The 16,697-nt window shown below is 50.6% G+C and overlaps 1 protein-coding gene across 7 annotated transcripts in view; it reads left to right on the top strand.

Annotated features, from left to right (window-relative positions):
- Positions 1-16,697, top strand: part of ZC3H4 (zinc finger CCCH-type containing 4) — a 44,415-nt gene that overhangs the window by 20,996 nt on the left and 6,722 nt on the right. For 6 of the 7 annotated variants that reach the window (XM_032262532.1, XM_032262533.1, XM_032262535.1 and 3 more), the window contains 7 exons: positions 2,705-2,856; positions 4,097-4,193; positions 4,311-4,450; positions 5,067-5,180; positions 7,821-7,932; positions 8,475-8,584; positions 16,251-16,259. In XM_032262532.1, coding sequence (XP_032118423.1) covers positions 2,705-2,856; positions 4,097-4,193; positions 4,311-4,450; positions 5,067-5,180; positions 7,821-7,932; positions 8,475-8,584; positions 16,251-16,259 — 734 coding nt within the window. Of the gene's footprint in view, positions 1-2,704; positions 2,857-4,096; positions 4,194-4,310; positions 4,451-5,066; positions 5,181-7,820; positions 7,933-8,474; positions 8,585-10,887; positions 10,897-16,250; positions 16,260-16,697 lie in introns of all 7 variants that reach the window. The other variant, XM_032262531.1, reaches the window with a different exon arrangement.

Consider the following 16,697-nt stretch of genomic DNA (forward strand, 5'->3'; position numbering starts at 1 on the left):
GTCACTTAGAGTTGGGATAAGTATATGAAGAAGGGCCAGGACCTTCACAGGCATGGCACAGAGGACCGGAGAGATCACCCACTGAGCTGTGGTTGGGGAGGTACCAGGCTGGTGTGAGGCAGGGAGAAGGCTAACGAGCCTGAAGGGTCACTTCCTGGTCAGCGGCGGGGGGGAAGAGGGAACAGTTTCTCTCTCACTGGGGCCAGGGTCACTGACAGCTGGCTGCCCCACCCTCAGCAGTGTTCCCACATTCTCCCAGCCCCATCACGTGACAAGGTGTGACTGCAGTCCTTGCCACTGCCACACCTCTGAACCTTGAACCTTCGTCCTTTGGGAGGTAAAGGAGGGTTGAGCACCAGAGACATAGTAACCCTGACTGGCCTCTTAGAACTGTCTCACCCGGTGCAGTGGCTCATGCCTGTAATCCTAGCACTTTGGGAGGCTGAGGCAGGCAGTTCACCTAAGGTCAGGTGTTCGAGCCCAGCCTGGCCCACAATAACAAGAACCGTTGAACCATCTCCTGCCAGAAAGACCATCCAGCCTGAGAGTGGCTTCTGGAATTTTCCAGCACGGGGGTCCTCAGGTTTGTGAGCCCTGCCTGAGGCCCAGATTCTTGTTTGAATAGCTGCTCATTCATTCGTTTTTCTAGCAGTCTTTCTTGGACAACTTCCTGGGACAGCCCTTGTACTGTGGGGAGATCCTAGACCAGTGCTGTCCAGTAGAAATAGAATGCAAGCCACCATGTCGTTTACATTTTCTGGTGGCCACATTTAAAAAATGGAAAGGACACTGGATAGTCCTAGCTACTTGGGAGGTACAGGTGGAAGAATCACTTGAGCCCGGGAGTTGGAGGCCAGCCTGGGCAATACAATGAGACCCCATCACTCTTTCTTTATTGGGAGACAGAGTCTTGCTCTTTCACCCATTTTGCAGTGCAGACATGATTTAGGCTCATTGCAGCCTTCACCCTCTGCCTCACAGATTCAAGCGGTTCTCATGCCTCACTCCTGCAAGTAGCTGGGATTACAGGCATGTACCACTGCGTCCCGCTTATTTATTATTATTATTTTGAGATTTAGTCTCACTGTGTCACTCAGGATGGAGTGCTGTGGCACCATGTTGGCCCTCTGCAACCTCTACTCCACAGGTTCAAGCGATTCTCATGCCTTAGCCTCCCCAGTAGCTTGGATTACAGGCCCATGCCACCACGCCTGGCTTTTTTATTTTTAGTAGAGTTGGGCTTTCACTATGTTGCCTAGTCTGGTCTTAAACTCCTGAGTTAAGGCAATCTGCCTGCCTCAGCTTCCCAAAGTGTTGGGATTACAGGAGTGAGCCACTGCACCTGGCCTAATTTTTTGTATTTCTAGTTGAGATGGGGTTCCGCTATGTTGGCCAGGCTGGTCTTGAACTCCTGTCCTCAAGTGATCTGCCCAACTGTGCCTCCCAAGGTGCTGAGATTATAGGATTGAGCCACTGCACTTGGCCAGTGTTTTTTTTTTTAAGTGAGGGAAAAATTTTTGTAAAACCAACTAAACTAATGCTGATAATCTATTTTCAGCCTAATACATTTTAAATCTTATTTTAGCATGGGATATTATATATTCTTTCTCTCTTGCTCTTTTTTTTTTTTTTTTTTTTTTTGGTGAGACAAGATCTCCCTCTATTGCCCAAGCTAGAGTGGTGCAATCCTCAACTCACTGCAACCTCTGCCTCCGGGTTCAAGCAGTTATCCCACGTGAGCCTCCTGAGTAGCTGGGATTACAGGCGCATGCCACCATGCACTGCTAATTTTTGTATTTTTAGTAGAAACGGGGTTTTCCCATTTTGGCCAGGCTGGTCTCGAACTCCTGACCTTAGATGATCTGCCCACCTCAGCCTCTCAAAGTGCTGGGATTACAGGCGTGAGCCACTATACCTGCCCCCCCGGCCTTAAAAAAAAAAACAAAAACAGGCCGGGCGCGGTGCTCAAGCCTGTAATCCCAGCACTTTGGGAGGCTGAGGCGGGTGGATCATGAGGTCAAGAGATCGAGACCATCCTGGTCAACATGGTGAAACCCCATCTCTACTAAAAATACAAAAAATTAGCTGGGCATGGTGGTGCATGCCTGTAATCCCAGCTACTCAGGAGGTTGAGGCAGGAGAATTACCTGAACCCAGGAGGCGGAGGTTGCAGTGAGCCGAGATCGCGCCATTGCACTCCAGCCTGGGTAACAAGAGCGAAACTCCGTCTCAAAAAAAAAAAACAAAAAAAAAAACAAAACAAAAAAACAAAAACAAAACAAAAAAAAACACCTAAGTCTTTGGAGTCTAGTGTATGTTTTGGACTCTTGTCTAAATTACAAGTCCAAACTATAGGGCTAGTCTTGTCAGACTTCAAGGCTAGCATCTTGTAGTTTGGACCTGCCATGTTAGGTGCTCATTAGCCTGTGGGCTGATGTTTGTCATATTGGACAGTGCAGCTCTAAGTGGACAAGTCCCTGTGAGGAAGGGGAGTGAGGACTGGAGCAGCTATGTGTCCAGCGTGCTGAAGGGCCCCCATTGAGGGAACCAGGGGTCACCTGCCTGGGGCATCTGGGAAGGCTTCTTGGAAGAGGAGGAGGAGGAGGCTGAAGTGATTGACTTCAGGAACAAAAAGTGGGTTGTCTTCTTTCTTGCTGGTGGCATCTGCTCCCACTGGAGGCTCACTGTCTGAATCTCCATGCAGGCAGCCGAGGCCGGGGCCGGGGCTACAGGGGCCGAGGAAGCCGTGGAGGATCGCGAGGCCGTGGCATGGGCAGAGGCAGCCGAGGCAGGGGCAGAGGCGTGGGAGGAGACCACCCAGAGGATGAAGAGGATTTCTACGAGGAAGAGATGGACGTAAGGTTTCCTCTGGTCCTGGGGATGTCAGGGTGAGGCTGGTGGGTTTTCCGGGCCATGAGTAGTGCCGGTAGAGGCTGTGGGGCTAAGGTAGGAAGACACACGGCCCTTCTGAAGGAAAGAAAGCCTCAGAGGGCAGATGTATGTGCTTAAAATGTTTATCATTTTGGAATAGATAAAACCTTCATGTGGTTTAAAGCAAAAAACATAATGGCAGGTGCAGTAGCTCAAGCCTGTAATCCTAGCACTTTGGGAGGCCAAGGTGGGTGGATCATGAGGTCAGGAGATGGAGACCATCCTGGCTAACATAGTAAAACCCCTTCTCTACTAAAAACACAAAAAAATTAGCCAGGTGTGGTGGCACACACCTATAATCCCAGCTACTTGGGAGGTCGAGGCAGGAGAATCACTTGAACCTGGGAGGCAGAGGTTGCAGTGAGCTGAGATTGCACCTCTGCACTCCAGCCTGGGCAACAGACCAAGACTCAGTCTCAAAAATAAAAAAAGGCCAGGCGCAGTGGCTCAAGCCTGTAATCCCGGCACTTTGGGAGGCCGAGGCGGATGGATCACCTGAGGTTGGGAGTTTGAGACCAGCCTGACCAACATGGAGAAACCCTGTCTCTAAAAAAAGAAGAAAAAAAAAAAGGCCAGGTGCGGTGGCTCACACCTCTAGTCCCAACACTTTGGGAGGCTGAGGCGGGTAGATCACAAGGTCAGGAGTTCAAAACCAGCCTGGCCAATATTGTAAAACCCTGTCTCAAAAAAAAAAAAGAAAAAGAAAAGGTATCACAGGATGTACTGTGAAAAACATCCCGTCACTACAGCCAAGTTTCCTGAAAGTCCTCTAGAGACATTTATTGCCTGGCCAGCCAGGCACATGGCCCTTTATCCCTGCCCCTATCCAGGAGGAGGAGATGCGGGTGCACTGCACCTGCTGACCTGGTCCTACCAGTAGGCCTTCCACAGCAGTCCACGGCCCTCTGTCCACTCCCTCTTGGAGCCACCCAGCAATGTGTTATGTAGGGAGAAGCTGTGCTGGGTTTACTTATTGGGTCGGGTTTTCAGAGTGAAGACTGCAGGGGGCAGGATTGGGACCACCTGCCGTCAGGCCGTGTGGTGACAGGTTCCTTTGTGAGTGCCCTCGGTGGTCACCGTCCTTCAGAAAGGGGCAGTATGTAGGTGGGGACAGCGCTCATGGTTCCCTACCTAATGCTGTCCTGCTCTCCTCCGCGGATTCCAGTATGGAGAGAGTGAGGAGCCAATGGGAGATGATGACTATGACGAGTACTCCAAGGAGCTAAACCAATACCGCCGCTCTAAGGATGGCCGTGGCCGAGGTAGGCAGGGTCCTGGAGGGGACACGTTGGGTGGGGCAGGGATTCCAGCAGCTGCTGGAATTGAGTCGGGACAGGGGCGGGTGGGCAGGTTCAGCAGGCTTCATCTTCCCTCCACAGGGCTAAGTCGAGGCCGTGGCAGGGGCTCCCGAGGTCGAGGGAAAGGGATGGGCCGGGGCCGAGGCCGAGGTGGCAGCCGAGGAGGGATGAACAAGGGTGGAATGAACGATGACGAAGACTTCTATGACGACGACATGGGCGTGAGTTGACTCCACTCTGATCTGACATTTGGGCCAAGGTCCCTTCTTATTAGCCTTTTTTCCCTTTAATGAGTCCTTCTGTGAAGCTGATCCTGTCCCCTTGCTGCCGTCAGCCACCCCCCGAAAGGGCTGGCCAGCGTTAACCAGCATAACCAGCGATAACTAGTGTTATCCTGGACAGATGCGTGCTGCTGAGACCCTCTGTGTTTCAAACCATGTCATTAGCAGCACCTGCACCCTGCAGCCATACCCAACATATCTCTGAGGTTCAGAAGATTCTAGATGAATGATCCTGTTAGGCCTGGAGGGTTTTGCAGTGAGGCCCATGCCACCACCTCTAGGTGTGTTGGACATGTTCCTCCACAGGTGTGTGGAGCTTGAGGCTTCAGTGGCTGACAGCTCCAGGCACTAGAGCTTTTCCTAGCTCGGCACCAACACCGCAAACCTTGGGGCTCAAATGCGTACACAGCCTCAGTGTTAGATGCAACCTGCCCATCGATGCTCTTAGGAGCTCTTAAGGGATTCCTCATCCCCTTCTCCCATGCTTCTCATTAACCTCGATCCCATCTCCTCCCTTCCCTTTCATCCCCCTTCACATCCACACTGTCCACTGCAGGACGGTGGTGGTGGTGGAACCTACCGGAGTCGTGACCATGACAAGCCCCACCAGCAGTCGGACAAGAAAGGCAAAGTCATCTGCAAGTACTTCGTGGAAGGGCGCTGCACCTGGGTAAGGAGCGCTGAAAGCTCCTGGGTACCTCTAGGAGGCCAGCAGCTCCCAGAGGACACGGGGCTTCTAGAATGCTCTGCAGCTGTGGTAGGGTGGGTGGGAGTGACTGTGTGGGATACTTGCTGGTGCTGAGAGCTGCCTGGGGGCCTGAAAGACTGGTTACTTTTCAGAATGAGGAGGACCCACAACAAGATGAGTGTTGTTGGTTTTAGGGGAATTTTTTTGGCCAAAATTTTCGACCATATAGCCTGAAATGTAATGATGAAGGTTGATGTGAATGCAGAGATGCCGCTTATCCTGATTAAGTTACTGAGCTTCAGGATTTCAGAGGGAATGATTAAAGCATCCAGATAGAAGAGGAGGGGAAGATGAGGTTAACCTTGGACTTCATAGCACAGTTCACTGTCAGAAGATGGACCAGAGTTCTGAAGGGAGCAAGTGTAATAACCCAGAGTTAGTTCAGCCGCCAGCTTCTTATGCCAGTGTTAAGGCAGCAACAGGCACCAGCGGATGTACGCTCAGGGCACACTGCACCCCTGCAACTGTCTTGGGAAGAAACAGATGCCTCAAACAAATAATGTTGTGTGTAAAATAGTTTTTTTTTCCTTTGAGATCAAGTCTCACTCTGTTGCCCAGGCTGGAGTGCAGTGGCGTGAACTCAGCTCACTGCAACCTGTGCCTCTTGGGATCAAACAGTTCTCATGCCTCAACCTCCCGAGTAGCTGGGACTATAGACTCATGCCACCACACCTGGCTGATTTTTGTATTTCTAGTGGAGACAGGGTTTCGCCATGTTGGCCAGGCTGGTCTCAAACTCCTGACTCCAGGTGATCCACCTGCGTTGGCCTCCTGAAGCACTCAGATTACAGGTTTGAGCCACTGTGCCTGGCCAGTATTTAGTTACAATTTATATTCTTTTAAGAAACATAAAATACGCATAGGCAAAAACAAATGACTACACTCTGGGCAACATAATGAGACCCCCATCTCTAAAAAAAAAATTTAAAAAGCCCAGTGTGGTGGCGTCCGTCCGCTTATAGTCCCAGCTTCTAAGGAGGCTGAGGTAGGAGGATCTCTTGAGCCTGGGAGATCAAGGTGGCAATGATCTGTGATTGCGCCACTGCACTTCAGCCTGGGTGGCAGAGTGAGAAAAAAGAAAGCTGGGCGCAGTGGCTCATGCCTGTAATCCCTGCACTTTGGGAGGCCAAGACGGGTGGATCACCTGCAGTAAGGAGCTCGAGACCATCCTGGCCAACATGGTGAAACCTCATCTCTACTAAAAATACAAAAATTAGCTGGGTGTGCTGGCGGGCGCCTGTAATCTCAGCTACTTGGGAAGCTGAGGCAGGAGAATCACTTGAACCTGGGAGGCGGTGAGCCAAAATCATGCCATTGTACTCCAGGCTTCGTAATGAGAGCAAAACTGTCAAAAAAAAAAAAAAAAAAAAAAAAAAAAGAGAGAGAGAGAATAGGCATTTCTAAGAGTTAGGGGGATGGATCAGCTGCTGTCTTCAGTTCAAGTGATGGTGAGTGATTCCTGAGGACTAAATGATGAGGGATGGAAAGCACAGTTCTGGATTTCACCCTGGTGTTGTGGTGTTGATTGTGTTCAGCCGGAAATAAAGGAAACCTTAACTCTATTGGCTTCAACACATAGACATTTGTTTCTCAGAACCAGGACTCTAGAGCTGGGTGGGCTGTACCTGGCAGTACACTGGTCAGGGGCACCCTGGGGACCTAGGCTCCTTCCTCCTTACTATTCTGCCATCTTTAAACCTGTAGCTTTTGGCTGGGCATGGTGGCTGAGACCTGTAATCCCAGCACTTTCGGAGGCTGAGGCTTGTGGATCACTTGAGGTCAGGAGTTCGAGACCAGCCTGACTAACATGGAGAAACCCTGCCACTACTGAAAATACAGAATTAGCTGGGTGTGGTGGTGCATGCCTGTAGTCCCACTTACTCGGGAGACTGAGGCAGGAGAATTGCTTGAACCCAGAAGGCGGAGGTTGCAGTGAGCCAAGATCACACCATTCCATTCCAGCCTGGGCGACAAAAGTAAAACTTCATCTCAAAAAAAAAAAAAAAAATGTGGCTTTTGTCCTCATGATTACATGATGGCTGTTGTGCCTCCTGGCATCACATCCAGGTGCTAGGGGGAAGAGAAATGGGCAAAAGGATTTTCTTTAAATTCAGGAAGTGACCAGTCTTGGTGGCTCATGCCTATAATCCCAGCACTTTGGGAGGCTAGGGTGGGAAGATCACTTGAACCCAGGAGTTTCAGACCACCTTGGGCAACATAGTGAGATGCTGTCTAAACAAAAAATTTCAAAACATATTAGCTGGCTTGGTGATGTGAGCCAGTATTCCTAGCTGTGGGAGGATCACCTGAGCCCATGTGGCGAGGCTGCAGTGAGCCGTGATTGTGCCGCTGCGCTCCAGCCCGGGCAACAGAGTGAGACCCTATGGGCAACAGCCTCTGGGACCTGTGCTTCCTAGACCTGTCGTCCTTTCCCAGGGGGGATTTGTTTCTGTCCCTGGCCCCTCCATGCACCAGCAGTGACAGTATTTCTTCCCTGTGCAGATAGAAATAAGCGAGAGCTCCCCACATCACCACCTTATGTTTTCATTGTTTCTCTTCTAGGGAGACCACTGTAATTTTAGCCATGACATTGAACTCCCAAAGAAGCGAGAACTGTGCAAGTTTTACATCACTGGATTTTGCGCCAGAGCCGAGAACTGCCCCTATATGCACGATATCCTTTGGTGCCAGCATCTGGTCTGAACGAGGTGCAGAACTTCTCTGTTCCTTGACGGTAGTAACAGCTGACCTTCCTTTGCTATGCTTTCTCTCTCTGTGCCAACAGCTTTCTGTGAGTCTCATCTCATCTAACCCTCACATCCGCCCTCAGAGGGCTCTGCCTTTCCTGTCCTTCCAGGGAGTAAATGGAGATGCACATGGTGCCTGTTTTGTCTTCTGTAGGCTCCTAAGACTGGCCCATACAGTCACCTGAGATTCTTCCAGGGGCGTTTATACCTTGGGCAAGTCGTTTAACTTCCTCAGTCTGGTTGAGGAGCTGAGGACGAAGCCCCCAGCCAGTGTGGTGGGGCAGGAAGTGGTCTGCAGTCTGGAGTGCGAGGGTCTCTCCATGGGTCTGCTGCCAACTCACTGAGCAGCCCTGAGCACCTACCCTCACCTCTCTGGGTTCAGTTTTCTCATCTCCAAAACAAAGGGAGTTGGATTCTGCCTTCGGGAGGGTTCTGTGAGATGAAGCATTTACCTTAATTTGCCATGAACGCGATTTCCCGTGTAAGCTGTACCACACCACTGGGAACTGCATCAATGGTGACGACTGCATGTTTTCCCACGACCCTCTGACCGAAGAGACCAGGGAGCTCTTGGATAAGGTAATGTCCGGGGGTCCCGTGGCTCACAGGAACCGGGACATGTGCACCCCAGGCCTCAGTGCTATATAGCCTGCCTGTCTAGCCTCTGTAGTGCCCAGCTGAGTTTATCTGGAGTTGGGCCATTCTAAGGAGGACATGGGGACAGTGTTCTCTTCTGCAGGTAGTTGAGGTGGGCACGTGTCTTGTATTAGGCCAGTACAGGCTGCTACTGTTTCCCCGGGGAAAAGACCAAATGAAAGGAATCCTGCCTGATGTGCTTCCAAGCATGGATTGTGATCTCTTAGCCGTTATTTAGAGAGAGCCCACAATACACAAAGATACACAAATCACCTGTAACCCCAGCACTTTGGGAGACTGAGGTGGGAGGATCACTTGAGCTCAGGAGTTCGAGACCAGCCTAGGCAAGTAGTGAGATCTGAGACCTTGTTTCTGCTAAACGTTTAAAAAATTGGATGGGCTGGGCACAGTGGCTCACATCTATAATCCCAGCATTTTGGGAGGCAGAGGCGGGCAGATAACCGGAGGCCAAGTTTTTCAAGACCAGCCTGGCCAACATGGCAAAACCCCATCGCTACTAGAAGTATAAAAATTACCTAGGCGTGATGGCACATGCTTGTAGTCACAACTGCTCAGGAGGCAGAGGTTGCAGTGAGCTGAGATTGCACTCCTGCACTCCATCCAGCCTGTGCCACAGAGTGAGATTCTGTCTCAAAAAAAAAAAAAAAAAAATGCAGGCCCGGTGCAGTGGTTCGTGCCTGTAATCCCAGCACTTTGGGAGGCCGAGGCGGACAGATCATGTGGTTAAGAGATCGAGACAATCCTGGCCAACATGGTGAAACACCATCTCTACTAAAATACAAAATTAGCTGGGCATGGTGGCACGTGCCTGTAGTCCCAGCTACTCGGGAGGCTGAGGCAGAAGAATCGCTTGAACCCAGGAGGCAGAAATTGCCATTGAGCCGAGAGTGCGCCACTGCACTGCAGTCTGGGCAACATAGCGAGGTATTCTGTCAAAAAAAAAAAAAAAATTGGCTGCTGGGCACGGTGGCTCACGCCTGTAATCCCTGCACTTTGGGAGGCCGAGGCGGGCGGATCACAAGGTCAAGTGATCGAGATCATCCTGGCCAACATGGTGAAACCCCGTCTGTACTAAAATATAAAAATCAGCTGGGCGTGGTGACGTGCGCCTATAGTCCCAGCTACTCGGGAAGCTGAGGCAGGAGAATTGTTTGAATTGTTTGAACCCAGGAGGCGGAGGTTACAGTGAGCCAAGATTGCGCCACTGCACTCCAGCCTGGTGCCTGGCAACAGAGCAAGATTCTGTCTCAAAAAAAAAAAAAATGGCCAAGTGTGGTGGTGCATGCCTACAGTGCCAGCTACTTGGGAGGCTGAGGTGGGAGGATCTCTTGAGTCCAGGAAATCCAGGCTACAGTGAGCCATGATCATGCCACTACACTCCAACCTGGATAACAGAGCAAGACCCTATCTCAAAAACGACACAAAAAACCCAAAGATATACAAAGAAGAGGCAAGGGTTGTATTTTGGTGGAAAAGTCAAACATTTCTGTGCAACTCTCAGGGCCCCCCATTATGCATTAGAGAAAGTAGAGAGAAGCTGGGGATCTCAAAAGAGGGGCTCCCTCGGGGGAGGTGTCAGGGCTTCCCCACTAGCTAGGTGATATTTGAAACTCATCCTGGCATTTATTGTCCTCCCTGAGGAGCCTGGCTGAGGACTTTGGGTTAGAGTTAAATACCCAAATGCCAGTCCAGGCTTTCCCAGTTCATCTGAGGATGAGCGGGTGCGGGAACCGGTGTCTTTTATAATGAAGCTTTCCTGTCTGCCTTCTAGTTCACAGAAGGCTCTAGGAGATAGGCTGTGTTTTGAGAATGGAAAGGATCAAGGCGTCAGCACATCTGCCAGCTTCCAGAGTCCACCTGTCAGTGACTGTCTTGTTAACGGTTGTTAGGGGCACCCCCGTGAGGGGTGTAGGGAAAGCCCGGTGCAAGCAGACGTGGGAGAACTCCACTCCCTATTGGCAGGGTGTCTGTAGGAAAAGGCCAGTCCCTCTGGGGAGCCTGCTGCCCTGGGGTTTTTTTGTTTGTTTGTTTTGTTTTGTTTTTTGAGATGGAGTCTCACTCTCTCACCCAGGCTGGAGTGCAGTGGTGCAATCTTGGCTCACTGCAACCTCTGCCTCCCGGGTTCAAGTGATTATCCCGCCTCATCCTCCCGAGTAGCTGGGACTATAGGCGCCCGCCACCAAGCCCAGCTAATTTTTGTATTTTAGTAGAGAGGGAGTTTCACCATGTTGGCCAGGATTGTCTCGAGTTCTTAACCGCATGATCTGTCCGCCTCAGCCTCCCAAAGTGCTGGGATTACAGGCGTGAGCCACTGCACTGGGCCTGCCCTAGGGTTTTGTAATCAGTATGTACCTGGAGTTGAGCTGTTTGATCCGGGAAGCAATGGCCAGTCAGCGTGGCCCGACTTCTTGAGTACTCAACAGTCTCTGACTGAGGACTGCCCCCTGCTGGAGGCTCCAAGTTTGTGCTCCAGGACAGTGCTGCCCATAGGACCACCACAGAGTCACTTCGTCCGTTTAAAAATGGATCACGAGGTCAAGAGATCGAGACCATCCTGGTCAACATGGTGAAACCCCGTCTCTACTAAAGCTACAAAAAATTAGCTGGGCATGGTGGCGCGTGCCTGTAATCCCAGCTGCTCAGGAGGCTGAGGCAGGAGAATTGCCTGAACCCAGGAGGCGGAGGTTGCGGTGAGCCGAGATCGCGCCATTGCACTCCAGCCTGGGTAACATGAGTGAAACTCCGTCTCAAAAAAAAAAAAAAAAAAAAAAAACGTATAAAGAAACAGATGAAATTAAATTTTGTTTTTGAAATGGAGCCTCGCTCTGTTCTCCAGGCTGGAGCACAATGGCACCATCTCTGTTCACTGCAGCCTCTGCCTCCCAGATTCAAGCGATTCTTGTGCCTTAGCCTCCCAAGTAGCTGGGATTACAGGCACCTGCCTCCACGCCCAGCTTTTTTGAGAGGGAATTTTGCTCTTGTGACCCAGGCTGGAGTGCAATGGTGTGATCTCAGTTCACTGCAGCCTCCATCTCCGGGGTTCAAGTGATTCTCCTGTCTCAGCCTCCTGAGTAGTTGGAATTACAGGCGCCTGCCACCATGCCCAGCTGATTTTTGTATTTTTAGTAGAGAGGGGTTTTCACCATGTGTGTAGTTTCAATGGCTAGAAAAAAAAATTTTTTTTTAAGTGGCATTGAGATTACATTTGATCTCCTTTGGCTTCGTAGAAAGTGCCTATGAAGCCAACAGAGATAAAATATAATGGTACTTTTGAGCTCATTAAAGGTAAATTCTATGTCAAGAAATGTTTTCTGAAAGCAAAACTTGATGCTTGCCAAAGTTAGAGGGTTGTAGGTTTCTGCTTGGGAATAAGCACAGAGACCCCTTCCCTGAAAATTCATACCTTCTAAATTTATCTGAGTTCTTTAAGCAGCTCTTGGCATTATATCTGTATGTTTTTGTGTGTTCTCTTTGGTACCAATTTTTCTTTCTTTTTTTTTTCTGAGTCGGAGTTTCTCTCTTGTTGCCCAGGCTGGAGTGCAATGGTGCAATCTTGGCTCACTACAATGTCTGCCTCCTGGGTTCATGTGATTCTCCTTTCTCAGCCTCCCGAGTAGCTGGGATTACAGGTGCCTGCCACCACGCCCAACTAATTTTTGTATTTTTAGTAGAGATGGGGTTTCACCATGTTGGCCAGGCTGGTCTTGAACTCCTGACCTCAGGTAGTCCATCTGCTTCGGCCTCCCAAAGTGCTGGGATTATAGGTGTGAGCCACCACGCCTGGCCTCCGTAGACATTTTGAAAGCACCAATATCATGCATGCCCTGTTATAGGTTAGAAATGTTGTCAAACCAGGACAGAGCATCCCAGAGTCCAGCTGTGATGGGAAGAAAGCAAAAGTCACAGTAACCATCTTGGAAGGGCCTAGATTAACCCTGGTGAAAAGTGTGGGGTGTCCACCGTTGCCTTCTTGCTAGGACAGCTATGGCCTTGGTCCATCAGAGCTGGGGACCCCTTTAGGACTAGGCCCTTACAACCCTTTTGTGAAGCATTTGTGCTCTTTTAATCCTCTTCACACTCTTTGTCTTCAGTTTTATTTTCCCGCTTCTTGGTGATGTTTCTGTCTGTCTAGAAATGTCTGTTTTCAGCCATCACTTCCGGGTTTGGAAACTTGCCTGCATTTGGGGTTGGTCGTGATGCTTATGTGGGAGCAAGTGGTTAAGAATAACAGAATTCCCTACACCAAGTTTCATCTGTTTGTAACATTTTGCCCCATTTGCCTTATTTTTGTGCTCTTACATTTTAGTCTATGTGTGTGTGCACATCTTTTTTTCTTGATCCACTTTAGAGTGAAGTGCATATGTCATACCTTTGTCTTCAGTACCTCAGTTACACGTAGATTTCATCTAGTCAGGTTTATTTAGCACAGTTTATTTCCAGTAAAATTCTCCCTATTTTGTATACAGTTGTATAGGTGTTTTTTTTGTTTGTTTGTTTAATTGTTGTTTTTGAGACAGTCTCACTCTGTCGCCCAGGCTGGAGTGCAGTGGCGCAATCTGGGCTCATTGCAACCTCAGCTTACCGCAACCTTCACCTTCCGGGTTCAAGCGATTCCCCTGCCGCAGCCTCCCGAGTAGCTGGGATTACAGACAGGCACCACCACACCTGGCTAATTTTGTATTTTTATTAGAGACGGAGTTTTTCCATGTTGGTCAGCTCGAACTCCTGACCTTGGGTGATCTACCCGCCTTAGCCTCCCAAAGTGCTGGGATTACAGGCGTGAACCACCATAGCTAGCCTAATTTTTGTATTTTTAGTAGAGACTAGGTTTCACCATGTTGGCCGGGCTGGTCTCGAGCTCCTGACCTCAAGTGATTTCCCAGCCTCGGCCTCACAAAGTGCTGGAATTATAGGCATTAGCCACTGAACCTGCCCATGTAGTTCTATGAGTTTTGACAGAGATGTTGAGTTATGTCACCACCTCACAAGATGGATGTAGGAAACCCATTCTGTCACCCCAGAAACTCCGATGTGTCCTTTATAGTAAATGCCTCTCGACGTCTCCAGTGCCTGGCAACCATGGATCAGAGTCTGTCTTGTGGTTTTGCTTTTTCAAGGAAGTCATATAAATAGAATTGTGAGGTAAACAGCCTTTAAGAGTTTGCGTATGTGTGTGCACACGCTGCATCGGTCGTCTTGCACTTGGTATGAAGCCTCTGAGATCTTCCCGTGTTGTTGCAAATACGAGTTCATTACCATTTGTGGCTGTGTAGTGCCCCACTGAGTGGATGATTAAGTTTGTTTATCCAGGCATCTGTTGACGGACATTTCAGTTCCCAGTTTGGGGCAAAAGCTTAACGTGCTAACCAGTGGCCTGGAGCTTATTCACATGGCCTGATGGGGCTCAGCCCACATGCCTCTGCACCTCTACTAGTGTCACTTTTTGCTTGCAGAAGGTGGCTGACTTTTGCAGACTCCTCTGATCACTGAGAGTCTGTCTTGGCTAGAGAGGTTTTGGCATCCAGCGGGGTGCTAGTGGTCCCAGCTGGTCGTGCTTGTCTTTGCTGGTGAAGGGGATGGGGACAGAGGTGCCCTCCCCGAATCTGTGCTCACAGGACCGATGGGCAGTTTGGGTTGACTCCGCAGTTGACTCCATGGTGGAGTCAACCAGCCAGGGCCTGAGCCTTCTCCCCTGCCCTGGACCCAGCCTCTGGAGTCCAGGGAATGCAGGGCAGGGTGCATTGGTTTGTGTTCCATGCTTAGCCGTTCACTCGATCAATCTCTGTGCCGTGTTTGTGACAGGCACTGAGGGTGGTGAGTAGGTCCTTGGGCAGATGCTGATGGCACATGGGGGTCAGGTCATGCACAGCAAGTGCGGGAGTCCAGGACTCTATCAGGGCTCTATTTGTGAGGCAGGTGTTCGGGAGGCTCTGTGAGGAGGTGAGCCTGGCGGCCCCAGGGTATGCAACAGTCAGGACTGAAGAGGAGGAGGAGGTGCAGGGTAGCAGAGGCAGCGCAAGCCACGGCGGCGCACACAGTTGAGGAAGCAGTGCTGGGAGCCGGCGCAACGCTCTAGGCTCCCTCAGCAAGTCTCATCTCAGGTGATGTTGCCCACACTCCGAGGGCAGAATGCGGATTCCGCCTCCGCGGGTCCCCCTGTGGTGCTGGTTCACATGCTGACCGTACCTGGAGTAGCAGGGCTCAGAAGGACAGAGGGGTTCCACCATGCCATTTCCACCCCTCCTCCATGAAGCCACATTCTTGCTGGAGCCTGGGGTTCCAGGGTCCACGTACCGCTGCTAATGGCTAGGAGAAACGAAAGCTGCAAGTGCATAATCCCCACCGGGGGCCCTGTTTCTGTCACCCTGCTGCTCCCAGGCAGAGAGGCAGGACTAGTTTATCCTGACTCTGTTAGGATAAGTGTTAGGGCCCACTAAGGGATCTGTGCTGGGGTTCCCCAAGATGACCCAGAGCAACTTGCTGGGGGACTCACAGCCAAGATTTTACTGCAGTGAACGGACACAGGCAGGCTCAGCCACGGGAACGGGTGTGTGAGGGCTCCTGGAGGAAACAGGTACGTGCTCTCAGAGTCCTCTCCCCGTGTGAGTCTGTTTGCAGGAGACGTCCAGCAGGGGCAGGTCCACAGAGACCAGAAGCAGAGTGGCTCTCGGGCTGGGTACAGGGGGCAGGTAGTGATCGCTTAGTGGGTACATGGTCTCTTTTGGGGGTGATGAAAATGTCCTAGAACTAGGTAAAGGTGGTGACTGCAACAGTCAAGCACTTAATTTTTTAAATTTTGGTTTGGTTTATTTATTTATTTTTTGAGACCCAGGCTGTCACCCAGGCTGGAGTGCAGTGGCATGATCTCCGCTCACTGCAGCCTCCACCTCTTGGGTTCAAACGATTCTCCTGCTTCAGCCTCCTTAGTTGAGATTACAGGCGCACGCCACCACGGTTGGATAATTTTTGTGTTTTTAGTAGAGATGAGGGTTTCACCACTGTTGGCCAGGCTGGTCTCCAACTCCTGACCTTGTGATCCACCCATCTCGGCCTCCCAAAGTGCTGGAATTGCAGGCGTGAGCCACTGTGCTCGGCCTATTTTTTTTATTTTTGAGACAGAGTCTGGCTCTGTCGCCCAGGCTGGAGTGCAGTGGCGCAATCTAGGCTCACTGCAACCTCTGCCTCCTAGGTTCAAGCGATTCTCCTGTCTCAGCCTCCTGAGTAGCTGGGATTAAAGGTGCCCACCACCACACCCAGCTGATATTTTTGTATCTTTAGTAGAGATGGGGTTTCACCATGTTGGTCAAGCTGGCCTAGATCTCCTGACCTCAGATGAACTGCCTGCTTCAGCCTCCCAAAGTGCTGGGGTTACAGGCGTCAGCCACCACACCTGGCTTTATTTATTTATTTTTGAGACAAAGTCTCCTCCATTGCCCATGCTGGAGTGCAGTGGTGCGGTCTCGGCTCACTGCAGCCTTCGCCTCCCAGGTTCAAGTGATTCTCCTGCCTCAGCCTCCTGAGCAGCTGAGACTACAGGCATGTGCTACCCAGCTAATTTTTGTATTTTTAGTAGCGATGGGGTTTTGCCATGTTGGCTAGACTGGTCTTGAACTCCTGGCCTCAAGTGATTTGCCCACCTCAGCCTCTCAACGTGCTGGGATTACACACGTGAGCCCCCGAGCCTGGCCGTTCAATTTAAATGGTTAAACAGTACACTTTGTTATGTGTATTTTGCCACAGAACAGGAATAGCGCCCCCTGCTAGCTGGTCCCCGAGAGTGGAACAGAGGACTAATGGTGGTGTTTGTTACAGAGCCATTGTGGTCATTTGCTTTATGCCTTAAGATCTCAAGGTCGGGCCGGGCGTGGTGGCTTACGCCTATAATCCCAGCACTTTGGGAGGCCGAGACGGGTGGATCACGAGGTCAAGAGATCGAGACCATCCTGGTCAACATGGTGAAACCCCGTCTCTACTAAAAATACAAAAAATTAGCTGGGATTACAGGCACACGCCACCATGCCCAGCTAATTTTTTG

Source organism: Sapajus apella, unplaced genomic scaffold (genome assembly GCF_009761245.1).
Source record: "Sapajus apella isolate SASKATOON/1434 unplaced genomic scaffold, GSC_monkey_1.0 scaffold130, whole genome shotgun sequence".
Taxonomy (NCBI): Eukaryota; Metazoa; Chordata; class Mammalia; order Primates; family Cebidae; genus Sapajus; species Sapajus apella.